The 13,969-nt window shown below is 40.0% G+C and overlaps 1 protein-coding gene across 28 annotated transcripts in view; it reads right to left on the minus strand.

Annotated features, from left to right (window-relative positions):
• Window positions 1-13,969, minus strand: part of LOC110537701 (general transcription factor II-I repeat domain-containing protein 1) — a 48,357-nt gene that overhangs the window by 10,653 nt on the left and 23,735 nt on the right. For all 28 annotated transcript variants that reach the window (XM_090192602.1, XM_021623945.3, XM_090192616.1 and 25 more), the window contains 7 exons: window positions 12,674-12,757; window positions 12,184-12,367; window positions 11,302-11,327; window positions 11,002-11,128; window positions 10,644-10,687; window positions 10,172-10,252; window positions 4,720-4,839 (listed from right to left, as the gene is read on the minus strand). In XM_090192602.1, the coding sequence (XP_090048728.1) occupies window positions 4,720-4,839; window positions 10,172-10,252; window positions 10,644-10,687; window positions 11,002-11,128; window positions 11,302-11,327; window positions 12,184-12,367; window positions 12,674-12,757 (666 nt within the window). The remainder of the gene's footprint in view (window positions 1-4,719; window positions 4,840-10,171; window positions 10,253-10,643; window positions 10,688-11,001; window positions 11,129-11,301; window positions 11,328-12,183; window positions 12,368-12,673; window positions 12,758-13,969) is intronic.

The following is a 13,969-nucleotide window of genomic DNA, read 5'->3' on the forward strand; positions in this document are numbered from 1 at the left end:
GAAGAACAGTCAATCCGGAAAATGTCAAGAACTTTGAAAGTTTCTTTGAGTGCAGTCGTAAAAACCATCAAGAGCTATGATGAAACTGGCTCTCATGAGGAACGCCACTGGAAAGGAAGACCCAGAGTTACCTCTGCTGCAGAGGATAAGCGCATTAGAGTTACCAGCCTCAGAAATTGCAGCCCAAATAATTGCTTCACAGAATTCAAGTAACAGACATCTCAACATGCATAGAATTTCAGGAAATTAGCTTTAAAACTGCAACATGTCCTCTCAACTCCATGGAGAATTGCAGGAAATTGCCTTAAAAATGCAAAAAAACATTTCCCTCTAAAATTCAACCGTGCAGACAGGCTGAACGCAACCCCTGCCACGCCCACCACCTATGCCACATTTTGATTCAGAAAAAAACCTGACATTGTGTCTCACCATTGATCATAAAGCAAAGATATTGTTGTACACAATTCGTTAATCTGGTAATATGATGTTGAAAAAAATTGCATGATATTTTTCTGCACTTACCCATGTTTTTTCCCTTCATGATCATCATTGGAAAAGAAAAAATTTGAACATAACATCACAGCAACCAAATAAAACAAACAAAATGTCTAAGGATCTAGACAAGAGGTTAGCATGGACACTTGAGTACAATTACTTTTCTTTCCTCTTCTCTATGAATTTTCAAATAATGAGCCAAACATGACAACGAGTGACATGATAGCACAAACAGACTGGCACTCAGGCTAGTATAGCTCCACAAGTATAGCACAACTTAGAATTGAGGTTCAGAAAGAGAATGTAGTGTACTCAAGTGTCCTTAGTTACCTTGTGCTACTCGACTACAAATCAGGGCTTGGGGATGGATGTTTAGGCCTAGGGCGTGGGTGACTAGGGTAGGGGGTTGGGCTGCAGGGCTGTTGGCCGGGGTTGAGACAAGAATTTGTGTAGGGTGCATGAACTGTACCGTCAAACCTGAGACAGAGTCCAAATTAAAAACATATCTTCAGTGAAACTCACAAACTGGACAAAATAAACCAGTTTTGGTCAATTCTCAAATTACATTTGTTTATAAATAGAGGTTTTCTATTGCAGTTATTATATTAGGAAACTGAAACCGATCTGGATTAGAGGTCGACCGATTAATCGGAATGGCCGATTAATTAGGGTCGATTTCAAGTTTTCATAACAAATCGGAAATCGGTATTAATTGGACACCAATTTGGCCGATTTTTTGTTGTTTTTGTACACCTTTATTTAACTAGGCAAGTCAGTTAACCTGTTGAGTGTTGGGGGCAGTATTTTGATGTTTGGATGAAAAACGTACCCAAATGAAACTAGAATATAATAGCATATAATTGTCAGATTAGGATAGAAAACACAAATGTTTCCAAAACTGTCAAAATATTGTCTGTGAGTATAACAGAACTGATATTGCAGGTGAAAACATGAGGAAAATCCAACTAGGACTTGCCTCTTATTTTGAAACCTCCCTGTTCCATTGCATGCCTTCACTCCATTTAAAGGGATATCAACCTGATTCCTTTCCCTATGGCTTCCACATGGTGTGAACAGTCTTTAGACATAGTTTCAGCCTTTTATTCTGAAAATTAGCGAGAACGATCACATCGGCTGGGTGCCAGCAGAGTTTTGCATGCGCAACAGCTTGGAGCAGACATTTTCTCTCTCTCTCCTATTGAAAAAGCTACGGTCCGGTTGAAATATTATCCATTATTTATTGTAAAAACAATCTGAGGATTGATTATAAAAAACGTTTGACATGTTTCTACTAGCTTAACGGATACCATTTGGAATTTTCGTCCGCCCGTCATGACCTGGACGAGCCTGTGGATTTCTGAACAAAAACGCGCCAACCAAATGGAGGTTTTTGGATATAAAAAAATCATCTTTATCGAACAAAGGGAACATTTGTGTAACTGGGAGTCTCGTGAGTGCAAACATCCGAAGATCATCCAAGGTAAGTGATTCATTTTATTGCTTTTCTGACTTTTGTGACCAATCTACATTGCTGCTAGCTGTTTGTAATGTTTTGACTGATGAGAGAGATGCCCTAACAAACGCTTGGATAGCTTTTGCTGTAAAGCTTTTTTGAAATCTGACACGCCAGGTGGATTAACAACAAGCTAAGCTGTGCTTTGCTATATTGGACTTATGATTTCACGAAAATGAAACATTTTTAGTAATTTAATTTGAATTTGGCGCTCTGCAATTCAGCGGATGTTCACGAAAATGATCCCGCTAACGGGAAGGGTGCGCCAAGAAGTTAAGAACACATTCAAATTTTCAATGACGACCTAGGAACGGTGGGTTAACTGCCTTGTTCAGGGGCAGAACGACAGATTTTTACCTTGTCAGCTCGGGGATTCAATCTTGCATTCTTACAGTTAACTAGTCCAACGCTCTAACCACCTGCTCAACGAGGAGCCTGCCTGTTACGCGAATGCAGTAAGAAGTCAAGGTAAGTTGCTAGCTAGCATTAAAATTATCTTATAAAAAACAATCAATCATAATCACTAGTTAAAACTACACATGGTTGATGATATTACTAGTTTATCTAGTGTGTCCTGTGTTGCATATAATCGATGTGGTGCGCATTCGCGAAAAAGGACTGCCGTTGCTCCAATGTGTACCTAACCATCAAGGCCTTTCTTAAAATCAATACACAGGTATATATTTTTAAACCTGCATATTTAGTTAATATTGCCTGCTAAAATGAATTTATTTTTTAACTAGGGAAATGGTGTCACTTCTCTTGCAACAGAGTCAGGGTATATGCAGCAGTTTGGGCCGCCTGGCTCGTTGCGAACTGTGTGAAGACTATTTCTTCCTAACAAAGAAGGCCAACTTTGCCAAACGGGGGATAATTTAACAAAAGCGCATTTGCAAAAAAAGCACAATCGTTGCACGACTGTACCGAACCATAAACATCAATGCCTTTCGTAAAATCAATACGGAGAAGTATATATTTTTAAACCTGCATATTTAGCTAAAAGAAATCCAGGTTAGCAGGCAATATTAACCAGGTGAAATTGTGTCACTTCTCTTGCGTTCATTGCACGCAGAGTCAGGGTATATGCAACAGTTTGGGCCGCCTGGCTCGTTGCGAACTAATTTGCCAGAATTTTACGTAATTATGACATAACATTGAAGGTTGTGCAATGTAACAGGAATATTTAGACTGATGGATGCCACCCGTTAGATAAAATACGGAACGGTACCGTATTTCACTGAAAGAATAAACGTTTTGTTTTCGAGATGATAGTTTCCGGATTCGACCATATAAATGACCCAAGGTTCGTATTTCTGTGTGTTATTATGTTATAATTAAGTCTAGGATTTGATAGAGCAGTCTGACTGAGCGATGGTAGGCACCAGCAGGCTCGTAAGCATTCATTCAAACAGCACCTTTGTGCGTTTTGCCAGCAGCTCTTCTCTGTGCTTCAAGCATTGCGCTGTTTATGACTTCAAGCCTATCCGCTAGTTAGCGGGGTGCACGCTAATAGCATTTCAAACGTCACACGCTCAGACTTGGAGTAGTTGTTCCCCTTGCTCTGCAAGGGCCGCGGCTTTTGTGGAGCGATGGGTAATGCTGCTTCGAGGGTGGCTGTTGTCGATGTGTTCCTGGTTCGAGCCCAGGTAGGAGCGAGGAGAGGGACGGAAGCTATACTGTTACACTGGCAATACTAAAAAGTGCCTATAAGAACATCAAATAGTGAAAGGTATATGAAATACAAATCGTATAGAGAAATAGTCCTATAATTCTGATAATAACTACAACCTAAAACTTCTTACCTGGGAATATTGAAGACTCATGTTAAAAGGAACCACCAGCTTTCATATGTTCTCATGTTCTGAGCAAGGAACTTAAACGTTAGCTTTCTTACATGGCACATATTGCACTTTTACTTTCTTCTCCAACACTTTGTTTTTGCATTATTTAAACCAAATTCAACGTGTTTCATTATTTATTTGAGGCTAAATTGATTTTATTGATGTATTATATTAAGTTAAAATAAGTGTTCATTCAGTATTGTTGTAATTGTCATAATTACAAATACATTTTTATTTTAAAAATCGGCCGATTAATCGGTATCGGCTTTTTTTTGGTCCTCCAATAAATCGGTATCGGCTTTGAAAAATGATAACCGGTCGACCTCTAATCTGGATGTTTGCAAAAATGTTGTCATTTGTTGACCAATCTTTCTTTAAATATGTTTTGTGGGAACACAGGCTTTACTGTGAAAACTGTGTTTAATCTGAGGTATTGCTTATGGATAGTAGATCTCCGCACCATCCATCAGATTCTAAAATTAAAACATTCTTAAAAAGGACTGATTTCGAAAGATGATAGCCAAATTAAATCGATACCATAAAAAAATGGAATAAAAAATAATAAATAAAAAACTGATGGACAGTGTGTGTCCAGAGCAGCCAGCGTATTACTTCCTTAGTGTGTTACAGGTTTGGCAGAGAGTAGGTGGGGTGTAAGAGGGTACTAGTGACTCTGGGTGGGGTAGGAAGTGTGAGAGGGGGGGAAAGGAGGCAGGGAGTATCTGTGAAAAGTGATTCCATACGTGTGCTGGTAATCTAGCTCCCTAACAAAGGGAGAGACCGTGTTGGCGGTAGTAGGCCCATTGGCGCCGGGTCTGGGCTGTCCTGGTGCAGCCGTGAGGTGGAGAAGGAAGGCGAGGCTGCAGTTACCTGCGTGGGTCTCCAAAGGGCGGCAGGGAGCAGCCTGTGCCGGGGTGGCCACTGCCAACACTGCTGCTGCAACTGGGTCAGGCCGAGGCTCACTTGGCTCCTCCACTGAAACACTGGCATCTGGGGGAGGAGAGACGGCACATGGTTAGGGTACTTAATAAAGACATGCGGCACAGTGTTAGGGTACTGGGTAACTTAGGGACAGACAGCAGTGTTAGGGTACTGGATATCAGGACAGTCATGTGACAGAGGAGAGACAGTACCAGCCCGGTCCCAGATCTGTTTATGCTCTTGCTAACTCCACTGCTTTCATTGTCGTGTATATGCATATGTTAGCATCTGGGACTGAGTAGGAGGCAGTTTACTCTGGGAACGCATTACATCCAAAAGTGAAAATGCTGCCCCCTATCCCAAACAGGTTAACACTCCACCTCAATCTAGTAAAGGTCATCAAAATTGGTAAAAGGTTTTAAAAACAAATTCTAATAAATGCAACAGCTGGGTAATGGATTTAGACTCTACGAACTCTAAAAATCTTTAAAATCCATCAGATATTCACAAAATTATAGCGCATACAATTTTTTACTGGAGGAGTTCAGGGATGGGAACTCGGGTATTACATTTATTGTCAAATGTCACTTTTTCTCTCTCCTTAGAATGTACTCATATGCACATTTTCTAATGGTAACAGGCATTATTTTTATATTTTGTGTTAAAACCAATACAATTATATGTGCCTCCTTTGCATAAACACACAGTGTATTCGCAGACATGAATACATTTGTATTTCAAAAATAAAATATGTAACCTTTATTTAACAGAATACATTAACAAAGGGGTGGAACAGGGCTGCCACCACCAAAGACTTGTTCTGTCTAGGCCTACCTGCACTGTCTAGACTAACTCATGAATTACTGTTGTTGTCACGTTCTCTTGCATAATTCAACAGGTGTGTCAATAACAGGATACCCTTGGATAAAAAAATCAACACGCTTGGCTCTAGATTACACCTATCTATTCATACTTTACATTGCTAGCTAGATCAGACATAACATCACTATAATCCGAATGTTTGTTTTCGGGAAGTTGCTTTCATTTCAGCGCATCTAATTTGTCAACATTTCAACTGCATTAAAATATAACTTTTCCCAATTTCACAACATTGTTAAAGCGGTAACGGAAAAAACGTCAGGCAAAAGCAATAGTATGAAAGAATAGCAATCCAGCGATATTTCGGTGACAAATGGATTTTGCACCCCTCAAAAATGGGGCGGCAGTTAGCCTAGTGGTTAGAGCATTGGGCCAGTAACCAAAAGGTTGCTAGATTGAATCCCCGAGCTGACAAGGTAAAAATCTGTTGTTATGCCCCTGAACAAGGCAGCTAACCAACTGTTCCTAGGCAGTCATTGTAAATAAGAATTTGTTTAAAAAAAGGATGGCTGAAAAAGACAGATCGCTTAAAACACAGAAAACATTTTCCAAGACTCCCTTTTACATACAGTACCAGTCAAAAGTTTGGACAGACTACATTCAAGGGTTTTTCTTTATTTTTACTATTTTCTACATTGTAGAATAATAGTGATGACATCAAAACTGTGAAATAACACATGAAATCATGTAGTAACCAAAAAAAGTGTTAAACAAATCAAAATATAGGTTTTATTTTAGATTCTTCAAAGCAGCCACTCATTGCCTTGACAGCTCTGCACATTCTTGGCATTCTCTCAACCAGCTTCACCTGGAATGCTTTACCAACAGTCATGAAGGAGTTCCCACATGCTGAGCACTTGTTGGCTGTTTTTCCTTCACTCTGCGGTCAAACTCATCCCAAACCATCTCAATTGTGTTGAGGTTAGGTGATTGTAGTGGCCAGGTTATCTGCAGCACTCAATCACTCTCCTTCTTGGTCAAATAGCCCTTACACAGCCTGATGGTCATTGAAAAACAAATGAGCGCACACCAGGTGGGATGGCAGAATGCTGTGGTAGCCATGCTGGTTGAGTGTGCCTTGAATTCAAAATAAATCACAGACCGTGTCACCAGCAAAGCACCTCCACACATCCTCATCCATGCTTCACGGTGGGAACCACACATGCGGAGATAATCCGTTCATCTACTCTGCGTCTCACAAAGACAGCGGTTGAAACCAAAAATCTCAAATTTGGACTCGTCAGACCAAAGGACAGATTTCCACCGGTCTAATGTCCATTGCTTGTGTTTCTTGGCCCAAACTAGTCTCTTCTTCTTATTGGTGTCCTTTAGTAGTGGTTTCTTTGCAGCAACTCGACCATGAAGGCCTGATTCACGCAGTCTCTTCTGAACAGTTGATGTTGAGATGTTTCCGTTACTTGAACTCTGAAGCATTTATTTGGGCTGCAATTTCTGAGGCTGGTAACTCTAATGAATTTATCCTCTGCAGCAGAGGTAACTCTGGGTCTTCCATTCTTTAATGATGGTTTTTACAACTGCACTTGAAGAAACTTTCAAATTTCGTGACATTTTCCAGATCGACTGACCTTCATGTCTTAAAGTATTGATGGACTGTCGTTTCTCTTTGCTTATTTGAGCTGTTCTTGTCCAACATGGACTTTTACCAAATAGGGCTATCTTCTGTATACCACCCCTACCTTGTCACAAGACAACTGTTTGGCTCAAACGCTTCAAGGAAATAAATTCCAACAAGGCACACCTGTTAATGGAAATGCAATACCTAGGTGTCTGGCTAGACTGTAAACTCTCCTTCCAGATTCATATTCAACATCTCCAATCAAAAATCTAATCTAGAATTAGGCTTCCTATTTCGCAACAAAGCCTCCTTCACTCACGCTGCCAAACTTACTCTAGTAAAACTGACTATCCTACCTATCCTCGACTTTGGCGATGTCATCTACAAAATACCTTCTAACACTCTACTCAGCAAACTGGATGCAGTCTTTCACAGTGCCATCCGTTTTGTTACCAAATCACCTTATACCAACTACCACTGCGACCTGTATGCTCTAGTCGGCTGGCCCTCGCTACATATTCGTCGCCAAACCCACTGGCTCCAGGTCATCTATAATTCTATGCTAGGTAAAGCTCTGCCTTATCTCAGTTCACTGGTCACGATAACAACACCTATCCGTAGCACACGGTCCAGCAGGTACAGTGCCTTGCGAAAGTATTCGGCCCCCTTGAACTTTGCAACCTTTTGCCACATTTCAGGCTTCAAACATAAAGATATAAAACTGTATTTTTTTTGTGAAGAATCAACAACAAGTGGGACACAATCATGAAGTGGAACGACATATTGGATATTTCAAACTTTTTTAACAAATCAAAAACTGAAAAATTGGGCGTGCAAAATTATTCAGCCCCTTTACTTTCAGTGCAGCAAACTCTCTCCAGAAGTTCAGTGAGGATCTCTGAATGATCCAATGTTGACCTAAATGACTAATGATGATAAATACAATCCACCTGTGTGTAATCAAGTGTCCGTATAAATGCACCTGCACTGTGATAGTCTCAGAGGTCCGTTAAAAGCGCAGAGAGCATCATGAAGAACAAGGAACACACCAGGCAGGTCCGAGATACTGTTGTGAAGAAGTTTAAAGCTGGATTTGGATACAAAAAGATTTCCCAAGCTTTAAACATCCCAAGGAGCACGGTGCAAGCGATAATATTGAAATGGAAGGAGTATCAGACCACTGCAAATATACCAAGACCTGGCCGTCCCTCTAAACTTTCAGCTCATACAAGGAGAAGACTGATCAGAGATGCAGCCAAGAGGCCCATGATCACTCTGGATGAACTGCAGAGATCTACAGCTGAGGTGGGAGACTCTGTCCATAGGACAACAATCAGTCGTTTATTGCTCAAATCTGGCCTTTATGGATGAGTGGCAAGAAGAAAGCCATTTCTTAAAGATATCCATAAAAAGTGTTGTTTAATGTTTGCCACAAGCCACCTGGGAGACACACCAAACATGTGGAAGAAGGTGCTCTGGTCAGATGAAACCAAAATTGAACTTTTTGGCAACAATGCAAAACGTTATGTTTGGCGTAAAAGCAACACAGCTCATCACCCTGAACACACCATCCCCACTGTCAAACATGGTGGTGGCAGCATCATGGTTTGGGCCTGCTTTTCTTCAGCAGGGACAGGGAAGATGGTTAAAATTGATGGGAAGATGGATGGAGCCAAATACAGGACCATTCTGGAAGAAAACCTGATGGAGTCTGCAAAAGAACTGAGACTGGGACGGAGATTTGTCTTCCAACAAGACAATGATCCAAAACATAAAGCAAAATCTACAATGGAATGGTTCAAAAATAAACATATCCAGGTGTTAGAATGGCCAAGTCAAAGTCCAGACCTGAATCCAATCGAGAATCTGTGGAAAGAACTGAAAACTGCTGTTCACAAATGCTCTCCATCCAACCTCACTGAGCTCGAGCTGTTTTGCAAGGAGGAATGGGAAAACATTTTAGTCTCTCGATGTGCAAAACTGATAGAGACATACCCCAAGCGACTTACAGCTGTAATCGCAGCAAAAGGTGGCGCTACAAAGTATTAACTTAAGGGGGCTGAATAATTTTGCACGCCCAATTTTTCAGTTTTTGATTTGTTAAAAAAGTTTGAAATATCCAATAAATGTCATTCCACTTCATGATTGTGTCCCACTTGTTGTTGATTCTTCACAAAAAAATAACGTTTTATATCTTTACGTTTGAAGCCTGAAATGTGGCAAAAGGTCGCAAAGTTCAAGGGGGCCGAATACTTTCGCAAGGCACTGTATCTCTCACTGATCATCCCCAAAGCCAACACCTCATTTGGCCGCCTTTTCTTCCAGATCTATTAGCTCCTATGGCGTATTTATTGCCTACCTCCTCATGCCTTTTGCACACACTGTATATATACTTTTTTTCCTACTGTGTCATTGATTTGTTTACTGTGTTATTGGCTTGTTTATTGTTTACTCCATGTGGAACTGTGTTGTTGTCTGTGTCACACTGCTTTGCTTTATCTTGTCCAGGTCGCAGTTGCAAATGAGAACTTGTTCTCAACTAGCCTACCTGGTTAAATAAAAGTGAAATAAAAAAAATTGGAATTGAAACATTCCAGGTGACTACCTCATGAAGCTTGTTGAGAGAATGCCAAGAGTGTGCAAAGATGTCATACTTTGAAGAATCTCAAATATAAAAAATATTTTGATTTGTTTAACACTTTTTTGGTTACTACATGATTCCATGTGTCATTTCATAGTTTTGATGTCTTCACTATTATTCTACTATTATTCTACAATGTAGAAAATAGTAAAAATAAAAATAATCTGGAATGAGTAGGTGTGTCCAAACTTTTGACTGGTACTGCATTTCTACGCTATATTGACTTGCTGCTCCCCAGATGCTATCTGGTTTAACAGCTAAAGCTATTTCAAAAGGTACTATAATGACGGAGGCGCACCACTTACCTGGTACAGTCACCTGGATGATTTCCCCATCTGGGGGTTCCGTTTTAATCTTTTTCAAGGGAATACAATCTCCTGAAGGCCCTTAAAGAGTAACAGTAAAAACAGTTCATATAGCAGTGCTGCCTCCCAAATGGCACACTATATAGTGCATTACTTTGACCTGGGACCATGGGGCTCTGGTCAAAAGTAGTGCACTATATAGGGAATATGGTTCCATCTGAGGTAAAGCTAGATCTTTCTCCCAGAATGGATTTTTGGATTTTTATAGATGTGTTTCAAATGCTTTAAGTAAGTATGTTCTGTATCAGGTGGCTTAAGTTTTCATTTGCGAATCCCAAGGGACAGTTAAAGAGTGGATATGCAAAATGAAACGTATTAGACTACTGTAAAAAGGAGTGCTAACCTGTGTTCACCTATTGGGTTTGCATGAAAGTATTACTATAGTATGCTATAGCGTTGCCTTGTCACTAACCTGCTTCGCAGTCAGCCAATGGACTCACACAAGAGCTTGTAGATCTGAAAAGGAAAACAAATGCACAATTTCGAATTATAACATAAATTCATTAGCATAGATAAATTATGGTGTGTCAGGGTATGGCCTTCCATTACCAAGTGATAGACATGTAGCATTCACTGAATGGCTCTATCAATATATTACAACGGGTTGAAACGTTTGTTTGTATTGTCTTCTGATCTAATTGTCTGTTATAGCTCTGGATGCAGATTGGCTAAATCCGGTGCGGAACAGATTTTTCTGATGATTCCAAATAACATCTTGCATCACTACACCCTCTACATTACTGGCTAAGTCCTAGAATTTGCGTACAGACCTGCTGCTGTGAGGATTGGTGACCAGCTCCAGTGCAGCCGACGGGACCTGGAGGATGTCAGGGAAACCGTCCTCAAAGGTGGAGTTTATGTCATGCTTCCCCTCCTCCTTGGCCACCTTACCAGCAGCTTTGTGACACAACATAACAGAATCAATCAGATCAGCCATGATGGACTACAAGCTATTACAGCTAAACATCCATCGTATCAGAAGAAAAATAAGGACATGCCATTGCTAAAAGGCATGCTAAGGGCTTCTTTAGAAATCAACAATGAAAGATGAAAAAAATACTCAGTATTACCTGTGAAAATCCTTTCGTCAAACATTCTGGAATGAGAACAGAGGGTTGTTATTGTTTATAAATGTGATTATTGATCATTGATAACAGTCAAGTAAGGAGGGCACCCTGTAGTAAACTGTTGGTGAACAACAGTGCACATGTCAACAACTGAACTGAACAGACATGTCACAAGATTAAACAGACATCTCTACACGGTCTATATCTGGGCCATCTTGAATAAACAACCAATATCAAAAACAAAGTCAGGAGTGTATCTCTCCTGGATAAAAATATGATCTTCAATCTGCTCTAATTGTATTAACATTAATGACATGCCCATGGCGCCTTGTGCATGGGCCATGCGCTGATACCGGTGTTAACTCAAACTAAGCCTGTTGCCCAATCTACATTTATTTCATCAAATGGGTTGAATGACAGCAAGACTTTGGCTGTATATGCCAGAGAGCAGGAGGCACCATGCTGTGTGGTGTGCGGTGGTGGTTACCAGTCAGCGGGGCATTGTCTATTAGAGGAGGGCAGGGTATTTAACCAACAGATGGCCTGGTTTGACACCTCTGCCTTCATTGATTCAGTTTTCCAAATAGGAAATTAGAGATAGATGAGATGCTGTGCCTTCTTTTGTAGCTCAAACAGTGGTCCTCAAAAATGATTGTTTTCATTGGGGAATGTTTCTTATTGGACAACTGCATTAGTTGTAGTTCTTCCCTGTTTCAGTAAAAATATATATATTTTGGAGCCTAATGAACACAACCCTGGAATGATGTGTTATGCAGCCCTTATATGGGTGCACTACACACTACAGTGCAATCTCTGATTTTTGGAGGGAAGAATGAGAGAGAAAAATGACAGACTTTTCCAGACTGATCTCAGATCAGTGTTTACCTTTTCACTACAAAGCGGACCCCGTGGCGCTCCTCCAGGATGCGTTTGAGTTTGGGTACTCCGTAGGTACAGGGCCTCTTGAAGGGGATTTTGTCTGGGATGCCAATTATCTCCATAGCCTCTGGGTCGCAGGCAATCTTCCGGTACGGCACTGGAACCATGTGGTCCAAGCCCAGGGCCTCCGCTGAAAATAAGGGGGTTGTCAGAAATCATTGACGGATTTCAATCATGAGGCCCTACAATGCGTCTTAATAAGGGTATAACGTATGGATAGATTTATATGCAGTAATGACAGCTGGAAACTGACTAAACACAAGCATTCTATAGTAAAACGTTTTCACAGAGAATCTCCACTGAAAGTACTTTTTGGACGTGGACTAACCTTAATCTGGGTCCGGGAAACTGGAAAGTTGTTAAAACCCTAAAAGTGTTTGTTGTTTATGCCCTACAATAGGAAACCATGCTGAGAAATAGTGGTTGACCATCTCACCATAGCGACTGTTGAACAGGATCTGCACACATTCTCTCAGCGTGTTGATGTCCTCTGTCTCGCGAATGAACGAATCCCATTTTTCTGTTGAGCGCAAAAGAGAATAACGTAAAAATAAAAAAATAGGTGAAGAAAAATAAAAGTTATTCAATCTGTATGTCTACTTTCCACATGTACACTGAGTTTTTTTTTCTAAATCAAAAAGGGGCTTTGGTGGTGGTTAAGGTTGGGGTCAAATCCAAATCAATTTGAAATTCCTATTCAATTATTGAATTCAATCATGAAGTGGAAAATTTACATGGAAATCAATTTGAATTTAAAAAATGTTCAAGTTATGGAATTGAGATTCTATTTGAATTGTAAAAAATGAAATCTTTGGAATTGAATTGGAATTCAATATTTGTATATTTCCCAGTTAATGGAAATAATGCACTTAGTATCAACAACTGACTACAGGATTTGTTTTAGATAATTGTAACTGCTATTCCTATATTTCCAGTTTAGCTAGGCTGTCTGAACAATTACATTATCAGCCTGACGGAATTGAATTTGTGGAACAATATTGAATTTGGAATTAAATTTTACCTAAACATTGGAATGGGATTTACAGGTATAAGGAATTAAATTAGAATATAATTTGTGGCTCTGGGAAAGTAGATAAAGGACCTAAGTGCCAAAATATCCCTTAAAGTGAACACTGAATGCGTTTTACCAAACCCAAAATGTATTTCTAAAAATATACTGTATGGCCTTAGACGGCCCACCCAATAATTTACTATGTAGAATAAACTCTGACAAAGTTGAATGAGAAAATAATTCAAAATCAGAGTTCCGCAACAACTTAAAGTATGACACGCTAGCATAAACTTCACACTGTTTTGGTCTGGAAGCTATCATGTTCCAGCAGCATGAAGCACAACTGTGCACATGTGCAGATACTCTGTGTGAGTGCACTGTTTTGCTTCACTCTAATCTGCAATATATTTTGGTAATGCCATACCACTGTGTAAAATGTCAAAAATAATATGAAATCAAAGTTTAACAAATTAAAAGTCTATAGCGTGAGGGAAAAACCATTGGTTTTTAATAAACTGCAATGTGGGATTCACATGAAAAAAAGAGCCATTAAGTGAGCCGACAAGTCATTCTCTAAGACCACATTTGAGAGATTGTCTATACTCGGATGTAGAGTATATGTATTGTCTGGCAGGGGGGTGGGGTGAGATGCCCAAAGACCCCTTTAAAAAAATATATGTTTCACACTACTGGGCAGTCAAACTGAGCTAAGCTGTACCT

Source organism: Oncorhynchus mykiss, chromosome 12 (genome assembly GCF_057628025.1).
Source record: "Oncorhynchus mykiss isolate SJ-2025 chromosome 12, ASM5762802v1, whole genome shotgun sequence".
In the NCBI taxonomy this organism is placed as follows: Eukaryota; Metazoa; Chordata; class Actinopteri; order Salmoniformes; family Salmonidae; genus Oncorhynchus; species Oncorhynchus mykiss.